The sequence below is a fragment of the Scyliorhinus torazame genome, chromosome 12 (genome assembly GCF_047496885.1).
Source record: "Scyliorhinus torazame isolate Kashiwa2021f chromosome 12, sScyTor2.1, whole genome shotgun sequence".
Taxonomy (NCBI): domain Eukaryota; kingdom Metazoa; phylum Chordata; class Chondrichthyes; order Carcharhiniformes; family Scyliorhinidae; genus Scyliorhinus; species Scyliorhinus torazame.
In genome coordinates this window covers 43,387,400-43,406,985 of record NC_092718.1, presented here as the reverse complement: position 1 = coordinate 43,406,985, position 19,586 = coordinate 43,387,400, and the positions used below count along the sequence as shown (strand labels likewise).

At 49.0% G+C, this 19,586-nt stretch overlaps 1 protein-coding gene across 7 annotated transcripts in view; it reads left to right on the top strand.

Moving 5' to 3' along the window:
• Window positions 1-19,010, top strand: part of LOC140387540 (protein unc-13 homolog C-like) — a 972,441-nt gene extending 953,431 nt beyond the window's left edge. For all 7 annotated transcript variants that reach the window (XM_072470780.1, XM_072470778.1, XM_072470777.1 and 4 more), the window contains 3 exons: window positions 16,318-16,410; window positions 16,524-16,683; window positions 17,684-19,010. In XM_072470780.1, coding sequence (XP_072326881.1) covers window positions 16,318-16,410; window positions 16,524-16,683; window positions 17,684-17,969 — 539 coding nt within the window. In that variant the 3' untranslated portion in view covers window positions 17,970-19,010. The remainder of the gene's footprint in view (window positions 1-16,317; window positions 16,411-16,523; window positions 16,684-17,683) is intronic.
• Window positions 19,011-19,586: the final 576 nt, after the last annotated feature.

Below are 19,586 nucleotides of genomic sequence, written 5' to 3'. Positions count from 1 at the left end.
CTTCTAGACCAGAGGGCAAGAAGGACGGCCTTCCATACCGTCGCGTTCTCCCTCTCCACCTGTCCGTTTCCCTGCGGGTTATAGCTCGTAGTTCTGCTCGAGGCGATGCCTTTACTTAGCAGATACTGACGCAGCTCATCGCTCATAAACGATGTGCCCCGGTCACTGTGGACGTAGGCAAGGAAACCAAACGGCATGAACATGCTGTGCAGTGCTTTTATAACAGTGACCGAGGTCATGTTGGGGCAGGGAACAGCGAAGGGGAAGCGGGAGTACTCGTCAATGACGGTCAGGAAGTATATATTACGGATGGTGGAGGGGAGGGGCCCTTTGAAGTCAATACTGAGGCGCCCAAAGGGCCGGGATGCCTTTACCAGGTGTGCCTTGTCTGGCCGATAGAAGTGCGGTTTGCACTTCGTGCAGATTTGGCAGTCCCTGGTCATGGCCCTGACCTCCTCGGTGAAGTCGGGCAGATTGCGGGCCTTAATAAAGTGGATAAGCCAGGTGACCCCCGGGTGACAGAGATCATTGTGGATAGCCCGAAGTTGGTCACCTTGCGCACTGGCGCATGTGCCGCGAGACAAGACATCTGAGGGCTCGTTGAGCTCCCCAGGACGATATTTGATATCGTAATTGTAGGTGGAGAGTTCGATCCTCCACCTCAAGATTTTGTCATTTTTAGTTTAGCTCCTTTGTGCATTGTCAAACATAAAGGCTACCGACCGCTGGTCGGTGATGAGGGTGAACCTCCTACCGGCTAGGTAGTGCCTCCAGTGCTGCACAGCTTCCACTATGGCTTGTGCTTCCTTCTCGACCGAGGAGTGTCTGATTTCGGAAGCGTGGAGGGTTCTAGAGAAGAAGGCTACTGGCATCGTTCTCTACCTGAAAGGGGACGGACTCGTCCACCGCGTGCATTGCGGCCTTAGTGATATCGGCCTTGATGCGGCTGAAGGCCAAGCGGGCCTCAGCCGTCAGGGGAAATGTAGTGGTTTTAATAAGTGGGTGGGCTTTGTCCGCACAGTTGGGGACTCACTGGGCATAGTAGGAGAATAGCCCCAGGCATAGTTTGAGGGCCTTGAGGCTGTGGGGAAGGGGAAGTTCCGTGAGGGGGCGCATACGGTCGGGGTCGGGCCCGAGGACTCCGTTTTCCACGGCATAGCCGAGGATGGCTAGCCGGGTTGTGCGGAAAACAGACTTCTCCTTGTTATATGTGAGGTTGAGGGATTGGGCGATTTGGAGGAACCTCTGAAGGTTGGCGTCGTGGTCCTGCTGATCATGGCCACAGATGGTAACATTGTCCAAGTACGGGTATGTAGCCCGCAGCCCGTACTGGTCCACCATTTTCATAGAATTTACAGTGCAGAAGGAGGCCATTCGGCCCATCGAGTCTGCACCGGCTCTTGGAAAGAGCACCCTACCCAACCGCACACCTCCACCCTATCCCCATAACCCAGAAACCCCACCCAACACTAAGGCCAATTTTGGACACTAAGGGCAAGTTAGCATGGCCAATCCACCTAACCTGCACATCTTTGGACTGTGGGAGGAAACCGGAGCACCCGGAGGAAACCCACGCACACACGGGGAGAACGTGCAGACTCCACACAGACAGTGACCCAAGCCAAAAACCGAACCTGGGACCCTGTACCTGTGAAGCAATTGTGCTAATCACTATGCTACCGTGCTGCCCTTTGGTCCATCGCTCTCTGGAAGACCGAGACTCCATTAGTGACGCTGAATGGGACCCTGAGGAAGTGGAAGAATTGGCCGGCTGCTTCAAAAGCAGTGTAGTGGCGAACATCCGGGCGGATCGGGAGCTGGTGGTAGGCAGACTTCAGATCCACCGTGGAGAAAACCCGGTATTGTGCGATCTGGTTGACCATCTGCGCAATGCGGGGGAGGGGGTCGCAGCCAGTTGGGGGAACCGGTTTATGGTTTGGCTGTAGTCCACCACCATCCAGTTCTTTTCCCCGGTCCTGACAACTACCACTTGTGCTCTCCAGGGGCTGTTCCTGGCCTCGATGACCCCCTCCCTCGAGAGTCGCTGGACCTCTGACTTGATAAAAATCATGTCTTGTGCGCTGTACCGCCTGCTCCTGGGTGGCGACAGGCTTACAGTCGGGGGTGAGGTTCGCGAAGAGCGAGGTGGGGGCGACCTTAAGGGTCATGAGGCTGCATACCGTGAGGGGGGGGGGGTAAGGGTCCGCCGAACTTTAGGGTCAGGCTTCGGTGACTGCATTGGAAGTCTAGTCCAAGCAGTAGAGGGGGGCAGAGTTGAGGGAGGACGTACAGTTTAAAATGGGCGTACTCAGAGCCCTGTACTGTATCGCGAGGTGAACGATGCTCTCCGTGCTCCCGGAGTCGAAAAGACAGGGGGTCTCGTGCCCGTTGACTCGGTGCTTTGGCCGCTACTGGTCGAGGGTGACTGCGCCAAGCTGCGGGTCGCCTGCGTGGTCGGAGGTATCGGGGTCACAAAATGGCATCCCCCACGAGTCGCACATGTCGGGCTGAGTCGAAGATGGCGATCAAGATGGCCGCCCCCATCGGTCGCACGTGGCGGTCGGTGTTGAAGCTGGCAGCCAAGATGGCCGCCCCCACGAGTTGCACAAGGCTGATGACGTGTCTGAAGAGGACGTTCCCGGCAGGCACGCAGCCACATTACGGTGTCTGTGGGCCTGTGAGTCCGTGGGTCGGGCCGGTAAGCTTTTGACTTCTGGGCTTTAGGTCGGCCCAGACAGACTGGCGAAGTGCCCCTTTTTGCCACAGTCGCTGCACGTCGCGGTGCGGGCTGGGCAATGCTGCCGGGTGTGTTGACCGTGGCTGCAGAAGTAGCACGGCGGTTCCCCGGTCTCGATGGGCAGCCACGTGGCACGGGCCTGTGACGTAGTCGGGTCTGGTGGAGGCCACGTCGGTGGTGCCCATGAGGTGTTCGCTGGATCTGCGGCGAACGCGCTGAGTCTCTGGTAGGCCACCTCTAATGAGGTGGCTAGTTTTACCATGTCCTGCAGGTCAGTGGCCCCGTTTTCCAGCAGGCGCTGCCTGACGTAATTAGACCGGACCCCAGCCACGTGGGTCTCCCGGATCTGCAGTTTCGTGTGCTCCTCGGCCTTCACATCCCGATAGTTGCAGTTCCTGGCGAGTAGGGTCAGGTTCTCTAGGTACTCGTGTTCAGCTGTCTCCCCTTCACAAACCCAGTTTGGTCCTCATGAACCACTCCCGGGACACAATCCTCTATCCTCGTTGCCATTACCTTGGCCAGAATCTTAGCATCCACATTCAGGAGGGAAATGGGCCGATAGGACCCGCATTACAGCGGATCTTTTTCCTTCTTTAGGAGGAGCGATATCGTTGCCTCTGACATAGTCGGGGGCAGCTGCCCCCTTTCCCTAGCCTCATTAAAGGTTCTCATCAGTAGCGGGGCCAGCAAGCCCATATATTTCCTATAGAATTCCACTGGGAATCCGTCTGGTCCCGGGGCCTTCCCCGCCTGCATGCTTCCAATCCCTTTCACTACTTCCTCCGTCTCAATCTGTGCTCCCAGTCCCACCCTCTCCTGCTCCTCCACCTTAGGAAATTCCAGCTGATCCAGAAAGCACATCATTCTCTCCTTCCCTTCCGGGGGCAGAGCTTCATATAATCTTTCATAAAATGCCTTGAACACTCCATTCACTTTCTCCGCTCTCCGCTCCATCTCTCCCTCCTCATCTCTCACCCCCCCTATCTCCCTCGCTGCTCCCCTTTTCCTCAGTTGGTGGGCCAGCAACCTGCTCGCCTTCTCCCCATATTCGTACTGTACACCCTGTGCCTTCCTCCATTGTGCCTCTGCCTTACCCGTAGTCAACAAGTCAAATTCTACATGTAGCCTTTGCCTTTCCCTGTACAGTCCCTCCTCCGGTGCCTCCGCATATTGCCTGTCCACCCTCAAAAGTTCTTTCAACAACCGCTCCCTTTCCCTACCCTCCTGCTTTCCTTTATGTGCCCTGATAGATATCAGCTCCCCTCTAACCTCAGCCTTCAACGCCTCCCAGACCACTCCCACCTGAACCTCCCCATTGTCATTGAATTCCAAGTATCTTTCAATACACCCCCTCACCCTTAAACACACCCCCTCATCTGCCAATAATCCCATGTCCATTCTCCAGGGTGGGTGCTGTTCTTTTTCCTCCCCTATCTCCAGGTCCACCCAATGTGGAGCGTGGTCCGAAATAGCTATAGCAGTATACTCCGTCCCCGTCACCTTCGGGATTAGTGCCCTTCCCAAAACAAAAAAGTCTATCCGTGAATAGACTTTGTGGACATAGGAGAAAAACAAAAACTCCTTACTCCTAGGTCTACCAAATCTCCAGGGGTCTACTCCTCCCATCTGCTCCATAAAGTCCTTGAGCACCCTAGCTGCAGCCGGCCTCCTTCCGGTCCTGGACCTCGATCTGTCCAGCCCTGGGTCCAGCACCGTATTAAAATCTCCACCCATTACCAACTTTCCCGCCTCTAGGTCCGGGATGCGTCCCAACATACGCCTCATAAAATTGGCATCATCCCAGTTCGGCGCATATACGTTCACTAAAACCACCGCCTCCCCTTGCAATCTGCCACTCATCATCACGTATCTGCCCCCACTGTCCGCCACTATGGTCTTTGCCTCAAACATTACCCGCTTCCCCACTAATATAGCCACCCCCCTGTTTTTTGCGTCTAGCCCCAAATGAAACACCTGCCCCACCCATCCTTTGCGAAGTCTGACCTGGTCTATCAGTTTCAGATGCGTCTCCTGCAGCATAACCACATCTGCCTTAAGTTTTTTTAGGTGTGCGAGTACCCGTGCCCTCTTAATCGGCCCGTTCAGCCCTCTCACATTCCACGTGATCAGCCGAGTTGGGGGGCTCGTTAACCCCCCCCCCTTGTCGACTAGCCATCTCCTTTTTCAATCCAGCTCCTCTCCCGGTTCCCACGTAGCCGTATCTCCCCCCAACGGCGCCCTCCCGCCCCGACCACCCCACCCCATACCAGCTCCCCCTTCTCCCCAGCAGCAGCAACCCATTTAACCCCCCCCCCGCCCCGCTAGATCCCTTTCTAGCGTAATTGCACCCCCCATGTTGCTCCCAGAAGTCAGCAAACTCTGGCCGACCTCGGCTTCCCCCCGTGACCTCGGCCCCCACTGTGCGAGGCCCCCTCCTTCCTGCTTCCCTGTCCCCGCCATGATTACCATAGCGCGGGAGCAAAGCCCGCGCTACCCATTTGGCCCCGCCCCCAATGGCCGGCGCCCCCAGCTCCCCATCCTCCCTCCCCCCCCTCCCCCACGACATGGGGAAGAGAGAAAAGTTACAGGGTCGCAGGATGGACAACTTCGGAAATCATCTCTTCCCCCATTCCCCCCCCCCCCTCACCCCACGTAATCACCCCACCACTTTGTCCCAAACGTTCTTTTTCTAGCCCGTTTGTTCCAGTTTCTCCTCGACAATAAATGTCCACGCATCTTCTGCCGTTTCAAAGTAGTGGTGTTTCCCTTGATGTGTGAACCACAGTCTTGCCGGCTGCAGCATTCCAAATTTAACCTTCCTTTTGTGCAGCACCGCCTTGGCCCGATTAAAGCTTGCCCTCCTTCTCGCCACCTCCGCACTCCAATCTTGATATACACGGATCACCGCGTTCTCCCACCTACTGCTCCGGGTTTTCTTTGCCCATCTGAGGACCATCTCTCTGTCCTTATATCGGAGAAATCTCACCACTATGGCTCGAGGAATTTCTCCAGCCCTCGGTCTTCGCGCCATAACTCGATAAGCTCCCTCCACCTCCAACGGGCCCGTCGGGGCCTCCGATCCCATTAACGAGTGAAGCATCGTGCTCACATATGCCCCGACGTCCGCCCCTTCTGCACCTTCGGGAAGACCAAGAATCCTTAAATTCTTCCTCCTCGCATTATTCTCCAACACCTCCAGCCTTTCCACACACCTTTTGTGTTGTGCCTCGTGCATCTCTGTCTTAACCACCAGGCCCTGTATTTCATCCTCATTCTCAGCAGCCTTTACCTTCACGACCCGGAGCTCCTGCTCCTGGGTCTTTTGCTCCTCCTTTAGCCCTTCAATCGCCCGTAATATCGGGGCCAACAGCTCTTTCTTCATCTCCTTTTTAAGTTCTTCCACGCAACGCCGCAGGAACTCTTGTTGGTCAGGGCCCCATATTAAACTGCCACCTTCCGACGCCATCTTGCTTTGTGCTTGCCTTCCTGGCCGCTGCTCTAGAGGATCCACCGCAATCTGGCCACTTTTCTCTCCTTTTTCCATCCGTGTCCAGGGGGGATTCCCTTCTGGTTTACCGCACAGTGTTTTTAGCCGTTAAAATTGCCGTTGGGGCTCCTATTAAGAGCTTAAAAGTCCGTTCCACCGGGAGCTGCCGAAACGTGCGACTTAGCTGGTCATCGCCGCACCCGGAAGTCATGCATCCTTGTATCAGGGAGATCACAGAGACCTGGAAAGGAAAGAGAGGAGAATTAATTGTTTCCACTCCAAGCAGAGAGAAACAGGAGGAGTGAGTTTTTTTTAATGTTTTTCACCGGATATGGGCATCACTGGGAGGCCAACATTTATTGCCTTTCCCTAATTGCCCTTGAGAAGGTGATGATAAACCACCTTCTTGAAGGGCTGCAGGCCATACGGTGTTACGAACGGACAATCCAGGATTTTGTCCCAGCGACAGCGAAGGAACGGCGATATAATTACAAGTCAGGATGGGTTGTGGCTTGGGTGGAAATGCAGATGGTGGTGTTTCCATGTATCTGCTGCCCTTGTCTTTCTGGGTCAGCTTTCCCAACCTTTTCCTTCATGAGGACCATAGGTTATTATCAAATCTTTTGCGGACCACAAAATACACAAACCATTTTAAATATTTTTAAAATAATCTATCGCTGACAGGAGTCAAACTTGTATATCAACGGATATTAAAAGAACAGCTATTTCTAATATTTTATGATGCATACTTACAAATACATTGCAGATGATATTAGACAAGAATATTTGTGAAGCAAATTACATTGCTAATAATAATGTAACATTGATTATGCTACATACAAGGTACACGTAATTTCAATATACTTTCCATGGACCACCAGCAGTACACTCGTAGACCACAAGTCGAGAACTACTGTTGTAGATGATGGAGGCTGTGGGCTTGGAAAGTGCTGTCAAAGATGCCTCAGTGATGTATTGCATGCATCTGGTATATAATACACACTGCTGCCACTGCACATCAGTGTGGAGGAAGTGAATGTTTAAGTTATTGGAAGAGGTGTTGACAAAGCGGGCTATTTTGTCCTGGATGGTGTCGAGCTTCTTGAACATTGCTGAAGCCACACTCATCCAGACAAGTGGAGAGTATTCCATCACACTCCTGACTTGTGCCTTGTACATTGTGAAAAGGTTTTGAAGAATCAAAAGATGAGTTACTCGCTGCAGGATTCCCAGCCATTAACCTGCCTCGGCTGCTTGAACAGTATCTAAGTGGCTTGTCCTGTTTAGCTTCTAGTCAATGGTAACCCCTCCCCCCCCCGCCTCAAGATGTTGATAATTGAGGAATTCAGTGATGCCTTTGAATACTTTGTACAGGTATTAACCTTTATTAATGTCACAAGTAGGCATACATGAACACTGCAATGAAGTTACTGTGAAAAACCCCTAGTTGCCACACTACAGTGCTTGTTCGGGTACACCGAGGGAGAATTCAGAATGTCCAATTCACCGAACAAGCACGTCTTTCGGGACAAAACCGGAGCACCCGGAGGAAACCCACGCTGACTTGGGGAGAATGTGAAGACTCCACACAGACAGTAACCCAAGCGGAGATCAGGGGCTGAGTTGTCCCCGCAGGCGGGATGCTCCATTTTGCCGGCAGCCCGGGGGTTTCCCGACAGCGTGGTGCGGCCCCACAATGGGAAACCCCATTGACCTGCCGGCCTAACGGAGCATCCCCCCCAGCGGGGTGAAAGAGAAATGTGTCGCGGTGGGGTGGAAATTCCAGCCCCAAATCCAACATTGTGTTTCTGTGCAGAGTTTCCCTGGTGTTTCTGTGCAGTGTTACCCTGGTGTTTCTGTGCAGAGTTACCCTGGTGTTTCTGTGCAGTGTTACCCTGGTGTTTCTGTGCAGAGTTACCCTGGTGTTTCTGTGCAGAGTTACCCTGGTGTTTCTGTGCAGAGTTTCCCTGGTGTATCTGTGCAGTGTTACCCTTGTGTTTCTGTGCAGTGTTACCCTGGTGTTTCTGTGCAGAGTTACCCTGGTGTTTCTGTGCAGAGTTACCCTGGTGTTTCTGTGCAGTGTTACCCTGGTGTTTCTGTGCAGAGTTACCCTGGTGTTTTTGTGCACTGTTACCCTGGTGTTTCTGTGCAGTGTTACCCTGGTGTTTCTGTGCAGTGTTACCCTGGTGTTTCTGTGCAGTGTTACCCTGGTGTTTCTGTGCAGAGTTTCCCTGGTGTTTCTGTGCAGTGTTACCCTGGTGTTTCTGTGCAGTGTTACCCTGGTGTTTCTGTGCAGGGTTTCCCTGGTGTTTCTGTGCAGTGTTTCCCTGGTGTTTCTGTGCAGAGTTACCCTGGTGTTTCTGTGCAGAGTTACCCTGGTGTTTCTGTGCAGTGTTACCCTGGTGTTTCTGTGCAGGGTTTCCCTGGTGTTTCTGTGCAGTGTTTCCCTGGTGTTTCTGTGCAGAGTTACCCTGGTGTTTCTGTGCAGAGTTACCCTGGTGTTTCTGTGCAGTGTTTCCCTGGTGTTTCTGTGCAGGGTTTCCCTGGTGTTTCTGTGCAGTGTTTCCCTGGTGTTTCTGTGCAGAGTTACCCTGGTGTTTCTGTGCAGAGTTTCCCTGGTGTTTCTGTGCAGTGTTACCCTGGTGTTTCTGTGCAGGGTTTCCCTGGTGTTTCTGTGCAGTGTTTCCCTGGTGTTTCTGTGCAGAGTTACCCTGGTGTTTCTGTGCAGAGTTACCCAGGTGTTTCTGTGCAGTGTTACCCTGGTGTTTCTGTGCAGGGTTTCCCTGGTGTTTCTGTGCAGTGTTTCCCTGGTGTTTCTGTGCAGAGTTACCCTGGTGTTTCTGTGCAGAGTTACCCTGGTGTTTCTGTGCAGTGTTTCCCTGGTGTTTCTGTGCAGGGTTTCCCTGGTGTTTCTGTGCAGTGTTTCCCTGGTGTTTCTGTGCAGAGTTACCCTGGTGTTTCTGTGCAGAGTTTCCCTGGTGTTTCTGTGCAGTGTTACCCTGGTGTTTCTGTGCAGGGTTTCCCTGGTGTTTCTGTGCAGTGTTTCCCTGGTGTTTCTGTGCAGAGTTACCCTGGTGTTTCTGTGCAGGGTTTCCCTGGTGTTTCTGTGCAGTGTTTCCCTGGTGTTTCTGTGAAGAGTTACCCTGGTGTTTCTGTGCAGTGTTACCCTGGTGTTTCTGTGCAGAGTTACCCTGGTGTTTCTGTGCAGTGTTACCCTGGTGTTTCTGTGCAGGGTTTCCCTGGTGTTTCTGTGCAGTGTTACCCTGGTGTTTCTGTGCAGTGTTACCCTGGTGTTTCTGTGCAGAGTTACCCTGGTGTTTCTGTGCAGTGTTACCCTGGTGTTTCTGTGCAGAGTTACCCTGGTGTTTCTGTGCAGTGTTACCCTGGTGTTTCTGTGCAGGGTTTCCCTGGTGTTTCTGTGCAGAGTTACCCTGGTGTTTCTGTGCAGTTACGCTGGTGTTTCTGTGCAGTGTTACCCTGGTGTTTCTGTGCAGTGTTACCCTGGAGTTTCTGTGCAGAGTTACCCTGGTGTTTCTGTGCAGAGTTACCCTGGTGTTTCTGTGCAGTGTTACCCTGGTGTTTCTGTGCAGAGTTACCCTGGTGTTTCTGTGCAGAGTTTCCCTGGTGTTTCTGTGCAGTGTTACCCTGGAGTTTCTGTGCAGAGTTACCCTGGTGTTTCTGTGCAGTGTTACCCTGGAGTTTCTGTGCAGTGTTACCCTGGTGTTTCTGTGCAGTGTTACCCTGGAGTTTCTGTGCAGTGTTTCCCTGGTGTTTCTGTGCAGTGTTACCCTGGAGTTTCTGTGCAGTGTTACCCTGGTGTTTCTGTGCAGTGTTTCCCTGGTGTTTCTGTGCAGGGTTTCCCTGGTGTTTCTGTGCAGTGTTTCCCTGGTGTTTCTGTGCAGAGTTACCCTGGTGTTTCTGTGCAGAGTTTCCCTGGTGTTTCTGTGCAGTGTTACCCTGGTGTTTCTGTGCAGGGTTTCCCTGGTGTTTCTGTGCAGTGTTTCCCTGGTGTTTCTGTGCAGAGTTACCCTGGTGTTTCTGTGCAGGGTTTCCCTGGTGTTTCTGTGCAGTGTTTCCCTGGTGTTTCTGTGAAGAGTTACCCTGGTGTTTCTGTGCAGTGTTACCCTGGTGTTTCTGTGCAGAGTTACCCTGGTGTTTCTGTGCAGTGTTACCCTGGTGTTTCTGTGCAGGGTTTCCCTGGTGTTTCTGTGCAGTGTTACCCTGGTGTTTCTGTGCAGTGTTACCCTGGTGTTTCTGTGCAGAGTTACCCTGGTGTTTCTGTGCAGTGTTACCCTGGTGTTTCTGTGCAGAGTTACCCTGGTGTTTCTGTGCAGTGTTACCCTGGTGTTTCTGTGCAGGGTTTCCCTGGTGTTTCTGTGCAGAGTTACCCTGGTGTTTCTGTGCAGTTACGCTGGTGTTTCTGTGCAGTGTTACCCTGGTGTTTCTGTGCAGTGTTACCCTGGAGTTTCTGTGCAGAGTTACCCTGGTGTTTCTGTGCAGAGTTACCCTGGTGTTTCTGTGCAGTGTTACCCTGGTGTTTCTGTGCAGAGTTACCCTGGTGTTTCTGTGCAGAGTTTCCCTGGTGTTTCTGTGCAGTGTTACCCTGGAGTTTCTGTGCAGAGTTACCCTGGTGTTTCTGTGCAGTGTTACCCTGGAGTTTCTGTGCAGTGTTACCCTGGTGTTTCTGTGCAGTGTTACCCTGGAGTTTCTGTGCAGTGTTTCCCTGGTGTTTCTGGGCAGTGTTACCCTGGAGTTTCTGTGCAGTGTTACCCTGGTGTTTCTGTGCAGTGTTACCCTTGTGTTTCTGTGCAGAGTTTCCCTGGTGTTTCTCTGCAGTTACCCTGGTGTTTCTGTGCAGTGTTTCCCTGGAGTTTCTCTGCAGTTACCCTGGTGTTTCTGTGAAGTGTTACCCTGGTGTTTCAGTGCAGTGTTACCCTGGTGTTTCTGTGCAGTGTTACCCTGGTGTTTCTGTGCAGAGTTACCCTTGTGTTTCTGTGCAGTGTTTCCCTGGTGTTGCTGTGCAGAGTTACCCTGGTGTTTCTGTGAAGAGTTACCCTGGTGTTGCTGTGCAGAGTTACCCTGGTGTTTCTGTGATGAGTTACCCTGGTGTTTCTGTGCAGTGTTACCCTGGTGTTTCTGTGAAGTGTTACCCTGGTGTTTCAGTGCAGTGTTACCCTGGTGTTTCTGTGCAGAGTTACCCTGGTGTTTCTGTGCAGAATTACCCCGGTGTTTCTGTGCAGTGTGTCGTGTTGGGTGCTCTGCTACACAGACGAACCAACACGGTTGCAGATGGTACAACTCTGTTTTATTACTATCAATAACAACATCTGTAAACTTGTTACTGTGGTTCGTTCATTACCCTTTAACCTGTGGACCCAGCCCTAAGACTATCTTGGAGAAGCACTCAGCACATGGTGAATGTTTGAGTGGCTTGCTGTGAGCTCTGTGCCCTGAGTTGTCTCCTGCTGGAATGAGCGGGAACTGTTGTGTTCCCCGTTTTATAGTGCGTGTGCCCTTGCTAGTGATTGGCTGTGATGTTGCGTGTGTGTTGATTGGTCCATTGATCTGTCCATCAGTGTGTATGTGTGTTTGCACCATGGTGTTTATCTGAATATCATGACACAGTGTTACCCTGGTGTTTCTTGTCCTGTTACACTGGTGCCTGCAGCATGGCTGGTAGAAAGCTGCTGTCACACTGTGTTGAAGACAGCCGGCTGTCTTTCAGGAAACTATGAACAACTCTGGACTTTGAGTGTACTGCTCTGGGCTGTACCACACTTGGCATTGTGGGAAGCAGTGAGGGCTGTCTCTCTGACAGGCAACTCTAGAGGCACTGGCAGAGCGGAATGTTGTCATACTGAGAGAGGGTTTATGGTCTCCAGAGCCACTGCCACATATCCTGTCTGAGACATATACAATCCCGGTAATCCGCTGGAACATAGATTGAGAGCTGCTGATCGATCGAAAGGTCGCTGCTCCTGCAGGCCCCTTTGAACACTGCATGGCATTGTGCGCTGCCCGCCACCACCTTGATCATGTTCAGAATTCTCTCACATTTCAATCCCTGCAACCGCAAATGGGCCTTGTCCATTAAATCAGGATTGACACTTTACTACAGTTAAACTGTATGCAGTTTGTGTCAAACCCCGGGTTGTTAGATGCCCTCGGGGATGCTGGAGACAGGAAAAGTCTCGCACCACTGAATAACAAGGACACGTTGGAACCTGACTCTGAATTTATATTGTTACTTTAGCATCTCCATGAAGTGGAAATGCTTTACAGCCTAGTAAGAATGACAGTATCAATGCACTAATAGGTTCTTTCATATAATAGAGAAACAGAAGACTGCTGCAGTATTCCAAGAATATTTGGGGTACTTCAGTCAAATATTTGATGCGCAGTTAAGTTAAATGTACAGCAGTCTGCATGAATTGCAATAAATGTGCTCATTCACAGGGAGTCATTGCGCAGGTGTATAGAAAGAGGAAGCTGTGCATACAAACAATATTGCAGATGGATTGTGCCCACTGTCATCCAGAAGCACTGTAGGTTTATCGGGCATTTGCAATGCATAGAGTTTCAACAGTGAAACCTACTGAAGAGGTTGTTGCAGTGTGCTTCTGCAAGCACACTGTATATTGTGGAGCCTATTCACATAGAAAAAGAATAATATGGGAGGCTATGTAAATATCGGGGCTTAGTTATACTGCAACTTTTCGGCTCATGTGTCACATAAGGTTCATTGCTTCGGTTAGCAATCTGCAGTATTGTAACTTAAGAGGAAGGTCGCTCATTCAGTAATGCTTTAAATTCTGCCATGTGATCTGAGTTCCTCTGGAGGAGTCACCTCCTATCTCTCCCAACTTTGCACCTGCCGCAGTTAAAAAGTTCAACCCACCTTTTGGATTCCAACATTTTTAGTCTTAGTAGTACAACCTCCCCTGCGGAATCTTCAGCCGCATTTCGGAGGCCAACCAGCAGAGCTCCGTAGAATTACCTGATGTTGCTCGTTTTAACCTTAGTTTAATTCCTCTTGTTCTATCACCTTTGCTCTTGAGACGCCAGGTATCTTTCTGATACCGCCACGTGGTTCAAGTCCGAGTAATGATCAATAATCCAACACACCACTTAGTAAGAGTTAAATCAACGCACATTTATGATATACAGCAATCAATACTTATACATTAATTCTACTTCTAAGCTACATCCTACAACTAACAGGCCAATACTTAACTTTGGAAATGGCCCACCAGGTCAGGGAAACGAATGGTCTTTCGTATGGGTTCTGAGCCTGCGGGATTCAAAGCTGGTACAGGTCGACAGTCAGGAGTGCCTATCTCGTAGCGAGCGTTGTAGTAAGACTTACTATTTCTCGCGGCTGTTGCAGAGGGTCAGCAGAAGGGTCTTGAAGGGTGCAGAGAGGAGAAGAAGGGTCGATTTGAACTTGGCCCCTATTCTTATAGTCCCCAGGGGCTTCCCGCCTCTCGGGGCGGACCTTATACCTGGTTCCAAGTGATTGGACTTGGTCCCAATCACTTGGTTCGATATTCTCCAATGCTGGAGCGATTCCTTGATCGAGGGGTGGTCATTCACCTCTCTTTGTGTAAGCTCCTGCTGGCGCCGAAAAGTCTGGGTCGGCTTTGTGTTTCTAATTTGTAGCATATTGTTCATGGGATTGCTACTTACTATGCAGATGGCTGGTGTGTTGTTGTGTTGATGGCTGCAGGTATCGATTCGGTCTGGCTTCCCCAGAGGCGAATACACTGTTTTACCTGCAGCTGTCTGTTTGAGTCCTGTGGGCTGATTTTCCCATCAGCCTCTTCCGTTCGCCATTTTAAATCGGGGTTTGGCCATTCTAATTGTGAGTTAGCCATTGTACATGGCTACACTGACGAGAGCGCGTAACCAGCAGCATAAATCATTACTTCCAGTTCTCCGTCGCGTCAAGCAGTCCAGGTCGCAAACCGATACTAGCAATAAGATAATGTCAAACAAGACTTGCTGCAGACTTTTCGGAATGAATTATGCACTTGTATTAATCACAATTAGCTATTAAAAAAAAGCTACTGATGCATTCGTTCTCAAAATAATGTTGGAGATGAAAACTGATTACTGTAGTGTAGAATACTCAACACCATTTTATCACACACTGTTCCTACAAATATGAGTTATTAATATTTGTGGTTGTGTAATATATGCCAGTTGGATTCATGGTGAAGTTCTATGTCTAAAAGGGCATTGAAAAAAGTCAACTGAAATTGAGCACTTTACTGTTTCCAATTCAAAGATGTTTTAAAAGTGTTTTGAATGCGTTCAGAATATTCTGAGGTTCTTGCCAGTCAATGTCCAACTGCTGTTCTTCAGTTGATACACGTGGCAGCTAAGCTGCAGACAGCAAGATTCCACCAGCAGCACCAATCAGCTTTGTTTTAAAAAAATATATAAATGGGATGTGGGCAACAAATGCTGGCCTTTGAATGGAATGGCTTGCTAGGCCATTTTTAAGAGTCAGACCCCCCCCCCCGCGAGGTCGGATCCCCCAGTGGCCACCGAGGACCTTGTCCGCCGACTTACCTACCAGGTCCTGCCGTGTGGGACCATACGTAACCCACACCAGCGGGACTGGCCAAAAGTGGACGGCCGCTCAAATCGCCGGGGGGCCGCAGCCAATGACCCCCGACCGGCATTGCGGGAATCCCGCACCTGCCCGAAAAATGTTGGCAGAGAATACGGCAGCTGGCAGCAGTGCGAGATTCCCGCCGCACCCCCCCCCCCCCCCCCCCCCCACAGGGATTCTCCAACCCGGCGGGGGGTCGGAGAATCCCGCCCTCTGAGTTTTGTCGAGCTCTTTTGAAATCCATGTAGACTGCTTCTACTTTCTCTTTATCTGTATATGTGGTTATTTCAACTTTGGTTTAAAGACTCGATTTTTGTTTCTAACACAAAGTGTAAGTTAACTGGTCCATAACCATCTAGGTTAGCTCTGTCCCTCTTTTTAAAAATGGTACTACATTGACAACTATAGAATCCTCTGACAAATGTTGACATGCAATAAAACCTGAAATTAATTTTTTCTCGGGCCCCTGCAGTTACTATTTCTTAACTCCTTCAAGATTCTATGATGTTTCCTGCCATAACTTGGTGTTTGGCCTTGTCTGGGGCTGTTTAACACAGGGCTAAATCGCTGGCTTTGAAAGCAGACCAACGCAGGCCAGCAGCACGGTTCAATTCCCGTAACAGCCTCCCTGAACAGGCGGCGGAATGTGGCGACTAGGGGCTTTTCACAGTAACTTCATTTGACGTCCACTTGTGACAATAAGCGATTTTCATTTCATTTTCATTTCATTTTTTCATTTCTAAACTTGGTGAAGTTATTTAAAACATTTCATTTGATCCATCATAATATTGGTCTGACAATGATGTCTAGTGCCACATTGATGTTCTGTTGTAGATATTAATGTTCAAATCTTCAGTGTGGCTTAAACCCAAAATCTAGCCATTTGGTCAGAAGTGTTGACACTGATTCAAGCTGAAACTTGTATGTTCATAGAATCATAGAATCCCTACAGTGCAAAAGGAGGCCATTTGGCCCATTGAATCTGCATTGATTCTCTGAAAGAGGATCCTATCTCGGCCCACGCTCCCATCCTATTCCCGTAACCCAATAACCCCACCCAACCTTTTGGACACTAAGTGGCAATTTTAGCATGGCCAATCCACGTAACCTGCACATCTTTGGACTGTGGGAGTGAAACCGGAGCACCCGGAGTAAACCCACGCAGACATGGGGAGAAGGTGCAAACTCCACACCGACTGGAATTGAACCCGGGTCCCTGCCGCTGTGAGCAACCAGTGTTAACCACTGTGCTACCATGCCACCCATAATTTATGCTGTAATTATTGACCACTTATAGTTTGCGCTTAAAGAAAAGGGATTGTGCGTTATAATGAAACATAGATTTATGAACTACATGAGGTATTGATGCTGTGTAGTTGCAAATTACAAAGTTGTACTTATACCTGAACTCCGAGGCACAGTTTTTTTCCTGGTTCTATTAACATTGTTTTTCTTGTCTATTGTATTATTTTTCAGTTCAATCTACAAATGGCTCAGTGGGAGAAGTATCGGTCCATGTGGATCTCTTCACACATCCTGGAACAGGGGAGCACAAAGTCACAGTTAAAAGTAAGTACCGCAACAATCCAGGAAAGCGAATGTGCTCTGAATATTATACACCAGGCAAATCGCTGTGAGACGAATGTGGTGACAGTTTGTGGCATTTTGATTTTCCTTTGCAGTTGTTGCAGTCAATGAGCTGAGCTGGCAAACAACTACCATGTTCCGGCCTTTTGTAGAAATTCACGTGGTTGGACCAAACCTCAGCGACAAGAAAAGAAAATTCGCCACAAAGACAAAAAACAACGCTTGGTCCCCGAAATACAACGAAACATTTCACTTGTAAGTGCTCATGTGAATTCTGCCTACTTGTTTCCTAAAGCTACTTACACATTAGAGTCATACAGCACAGAAAGAGGGCCCTTGGCACATCCTGTCTGTGCCAGCAATCAAGCACCTATTTATCCTAATCCCACTTTCCAGCACTCTGTCGTAGCCTTGTATGCTAGGGCGTTTCAAGTGCTCATCTAAATACTTCTTAAGTGTTGTGAGTATTCCCCCCTCCATCACCGAGTTCCAGATTCCCACCATTCTCTGGGTGAAAAGGCTTCTTCTCCTCAAATAGTTAATTCTAGGCTATTGGTTTCAAGGTGTATAGATACTTTATAAGTTTTAAATCCCACCCCCACCCCGGCAGTAGCTTCTGCAGTGGTTGAATCCTCCACTGAATTTTGTCAGAGGCAGTCTTCAATGATGTGAGTCGTTGATTGGGGTGCACCACAGCTGCAGCCAGGGTTCCCTGCAAGGCCCCACTTGTGCCGATATGCTGCACAAAGGCCTTGGCCAGTGCGGAAACAGTTAAGGGGTGCCCAGTGTTGCCGTGGCAGGTTGGAGCCGGGCGGACAGGCTGTGGGATCTGTGGTGAGGAAGTGTTTTTTAATGGTGGCTCGCTGGCTCCATTCCTGCTGTCAAAGGGCCATTATTCCTTGGCACGGGCGCATTATGGTGGGATGTTACTTCTGGAGAATGGACAATTTCCAATGTAAGCTTAATGGACACTGTAGCCTGTGGTTGTAATTCAGCTGGTTCTTGGCCTGGTTGCAGATTGGAGCCCTTTGGGTAATGGAACATTGGGGGAGGTGAAAGAAAAGGAACTGCCCAAGTTTTCATGGTGACTCTTGATATGCCATCAAGGACTGAGAGTGTATTGTCTGACAGCTGATAGAAGAAGTGCAACTGCAAAGAACATCAACCTGGGGATAAATGAGGGGAGTAGGAGAAATCAAGAGGGGGAGGTGGGAAAGATCTCCATACTAAACTAAATGTCTGTTTTTGCTTCCAGCATCCTGAGTAATGAGAATGGCCCAGAGTCCTATGAGCTTCACATCTCTGTGAAAGACTACTGCTTTGCCAGGGAAGACCGGATTATAGGAATGACAGTCATCCAGTTAAAGGACGTCGTGGAGAGAGGGAGCTGCGCATCATGGTATGCACTAATCAAAAATGTTTACATGGATGAAACTGGACTGACAATTCTGAGAATACTGTCAAAGAGGACCAATGATGAAGTGGCCAAAGAATTTGTACGCCTCAAATCAGATACCAGATCTACTGAAGAAACCACATAAAATGAAGCAGAAGAGATAGACAGCAAGGAAGCATAAGTTGAAGTTATCTTTTGTGCATGTCTGTTTAAATGTGTGGATATGTTTATCTGAATATGTGCAGGTGTGCGCGGATAATTATAAAGTACTTCAGCCCATAATGATGTTGATGAAATGGGGAGTACTGAAATACTGGTCTCTCAGACAGCTAATTGTTCTGATAAAGTGCCAAATCAAGATTACCCAAGGGAATTTTTCCTGGTATTTTTTTTTTCAATTTGCTAAATGATTGAATTCTCGTACTAAATTGCTATTCTGTAGTTTTTACTCAAGTATTTGTTGGTCCCTCATTTGTGGCAGGCATTGTCTCTTTATCTCTGTGATGTTGGGCTGTAACTATCCAGCGCATGTTAGTGTAACTCAGCTAAGTTACATCCTGAAACTTACTCGTATATTTTACATTTTTGTTAATTGCATCTGGTTATTTTTCTCCACACCTATTAAGACATTTATATTGAAATAGATGATTATCACATCTACATGGCTTATCATTTTTTCATAATTGATTGAACAAAAACCATACTTCCCACCCTTCTCAAAGGTGCAAACAACTAACATTAGCTTCATTGAATTTTTCTGACATATCACTGTGAAGATGATGCTTAGCTGACATTGTAACCACTTTTCTTAAAAAGGAACAGCTCACAAGCAAACTGGCATTGTTAATTTTCAAAAGTTGCCAAAGGGATCTAAGGTCCATTCAACACTTTTTTATGCCACATTAAGAGGCCACATGTTTACAGAGCTACGGGCTGTTTTGGTGATTTGAATAGAAGAGAAATTACTATGTTTCTGATAAAGAGTGAAGCTGTTACTATTTTCGATGATGCGCTTGTATACTGTTGCTTTATAAGATTGTACTATTGGTTCGGCTGTAACCCCATTGTTTCAACATTTCCAACAATTGGTAATTATGCAACATTCATATGTATTGCACTGATGTTGAAATTAATGTCATGTAAATATATTTAGTGAACAATTGTACAATAAAGTATTGGAAGATTCCTCTTTTGTGTCAAGCCATATGGTTGCTTAAAACTCAATTTGAACTCAAATCATTTTTCGAGCTGCAGTGTGGTGGAAAAATGGGTTCAGATACTGCGGCAACTCGAATGCTAACTGCTGTGCCGAACATAAGATTGGTCTGGATTTTCAATGCCCCGGCCTCAAGGAAACCTGCAGTGGCCGGGGTTCACCGTCGGCGGGACTAGAATAAATTTCCGGTTGTGACAGTACGTTTTAAGATTGCTTTATATTAGCACCAGTCAAATAGTGTACTAAGTTTAACACAATGATTACATTTAACATTACACTGATGAACCAAGTTTGGCAGATATTTGGGGTTCAGCTGAGAAATACGCTGATTACTGATAGAACGTGAAGAGTCACATTTGGGTTTGTCGCTAACTATTCTACCAATAGCTGTGTAAAACTGTTGTGCTATGGTGCTCCTCCCAGATAAGGCAGCAATGAGAAAGAAGGGCACATCAGAGATGGAACTTGTCATCCAGACCTGTTCTAGATGTAATAAACAAGACATATGTGATATTGGAAGGTTGATTTAGAGCGATGATCAACGAG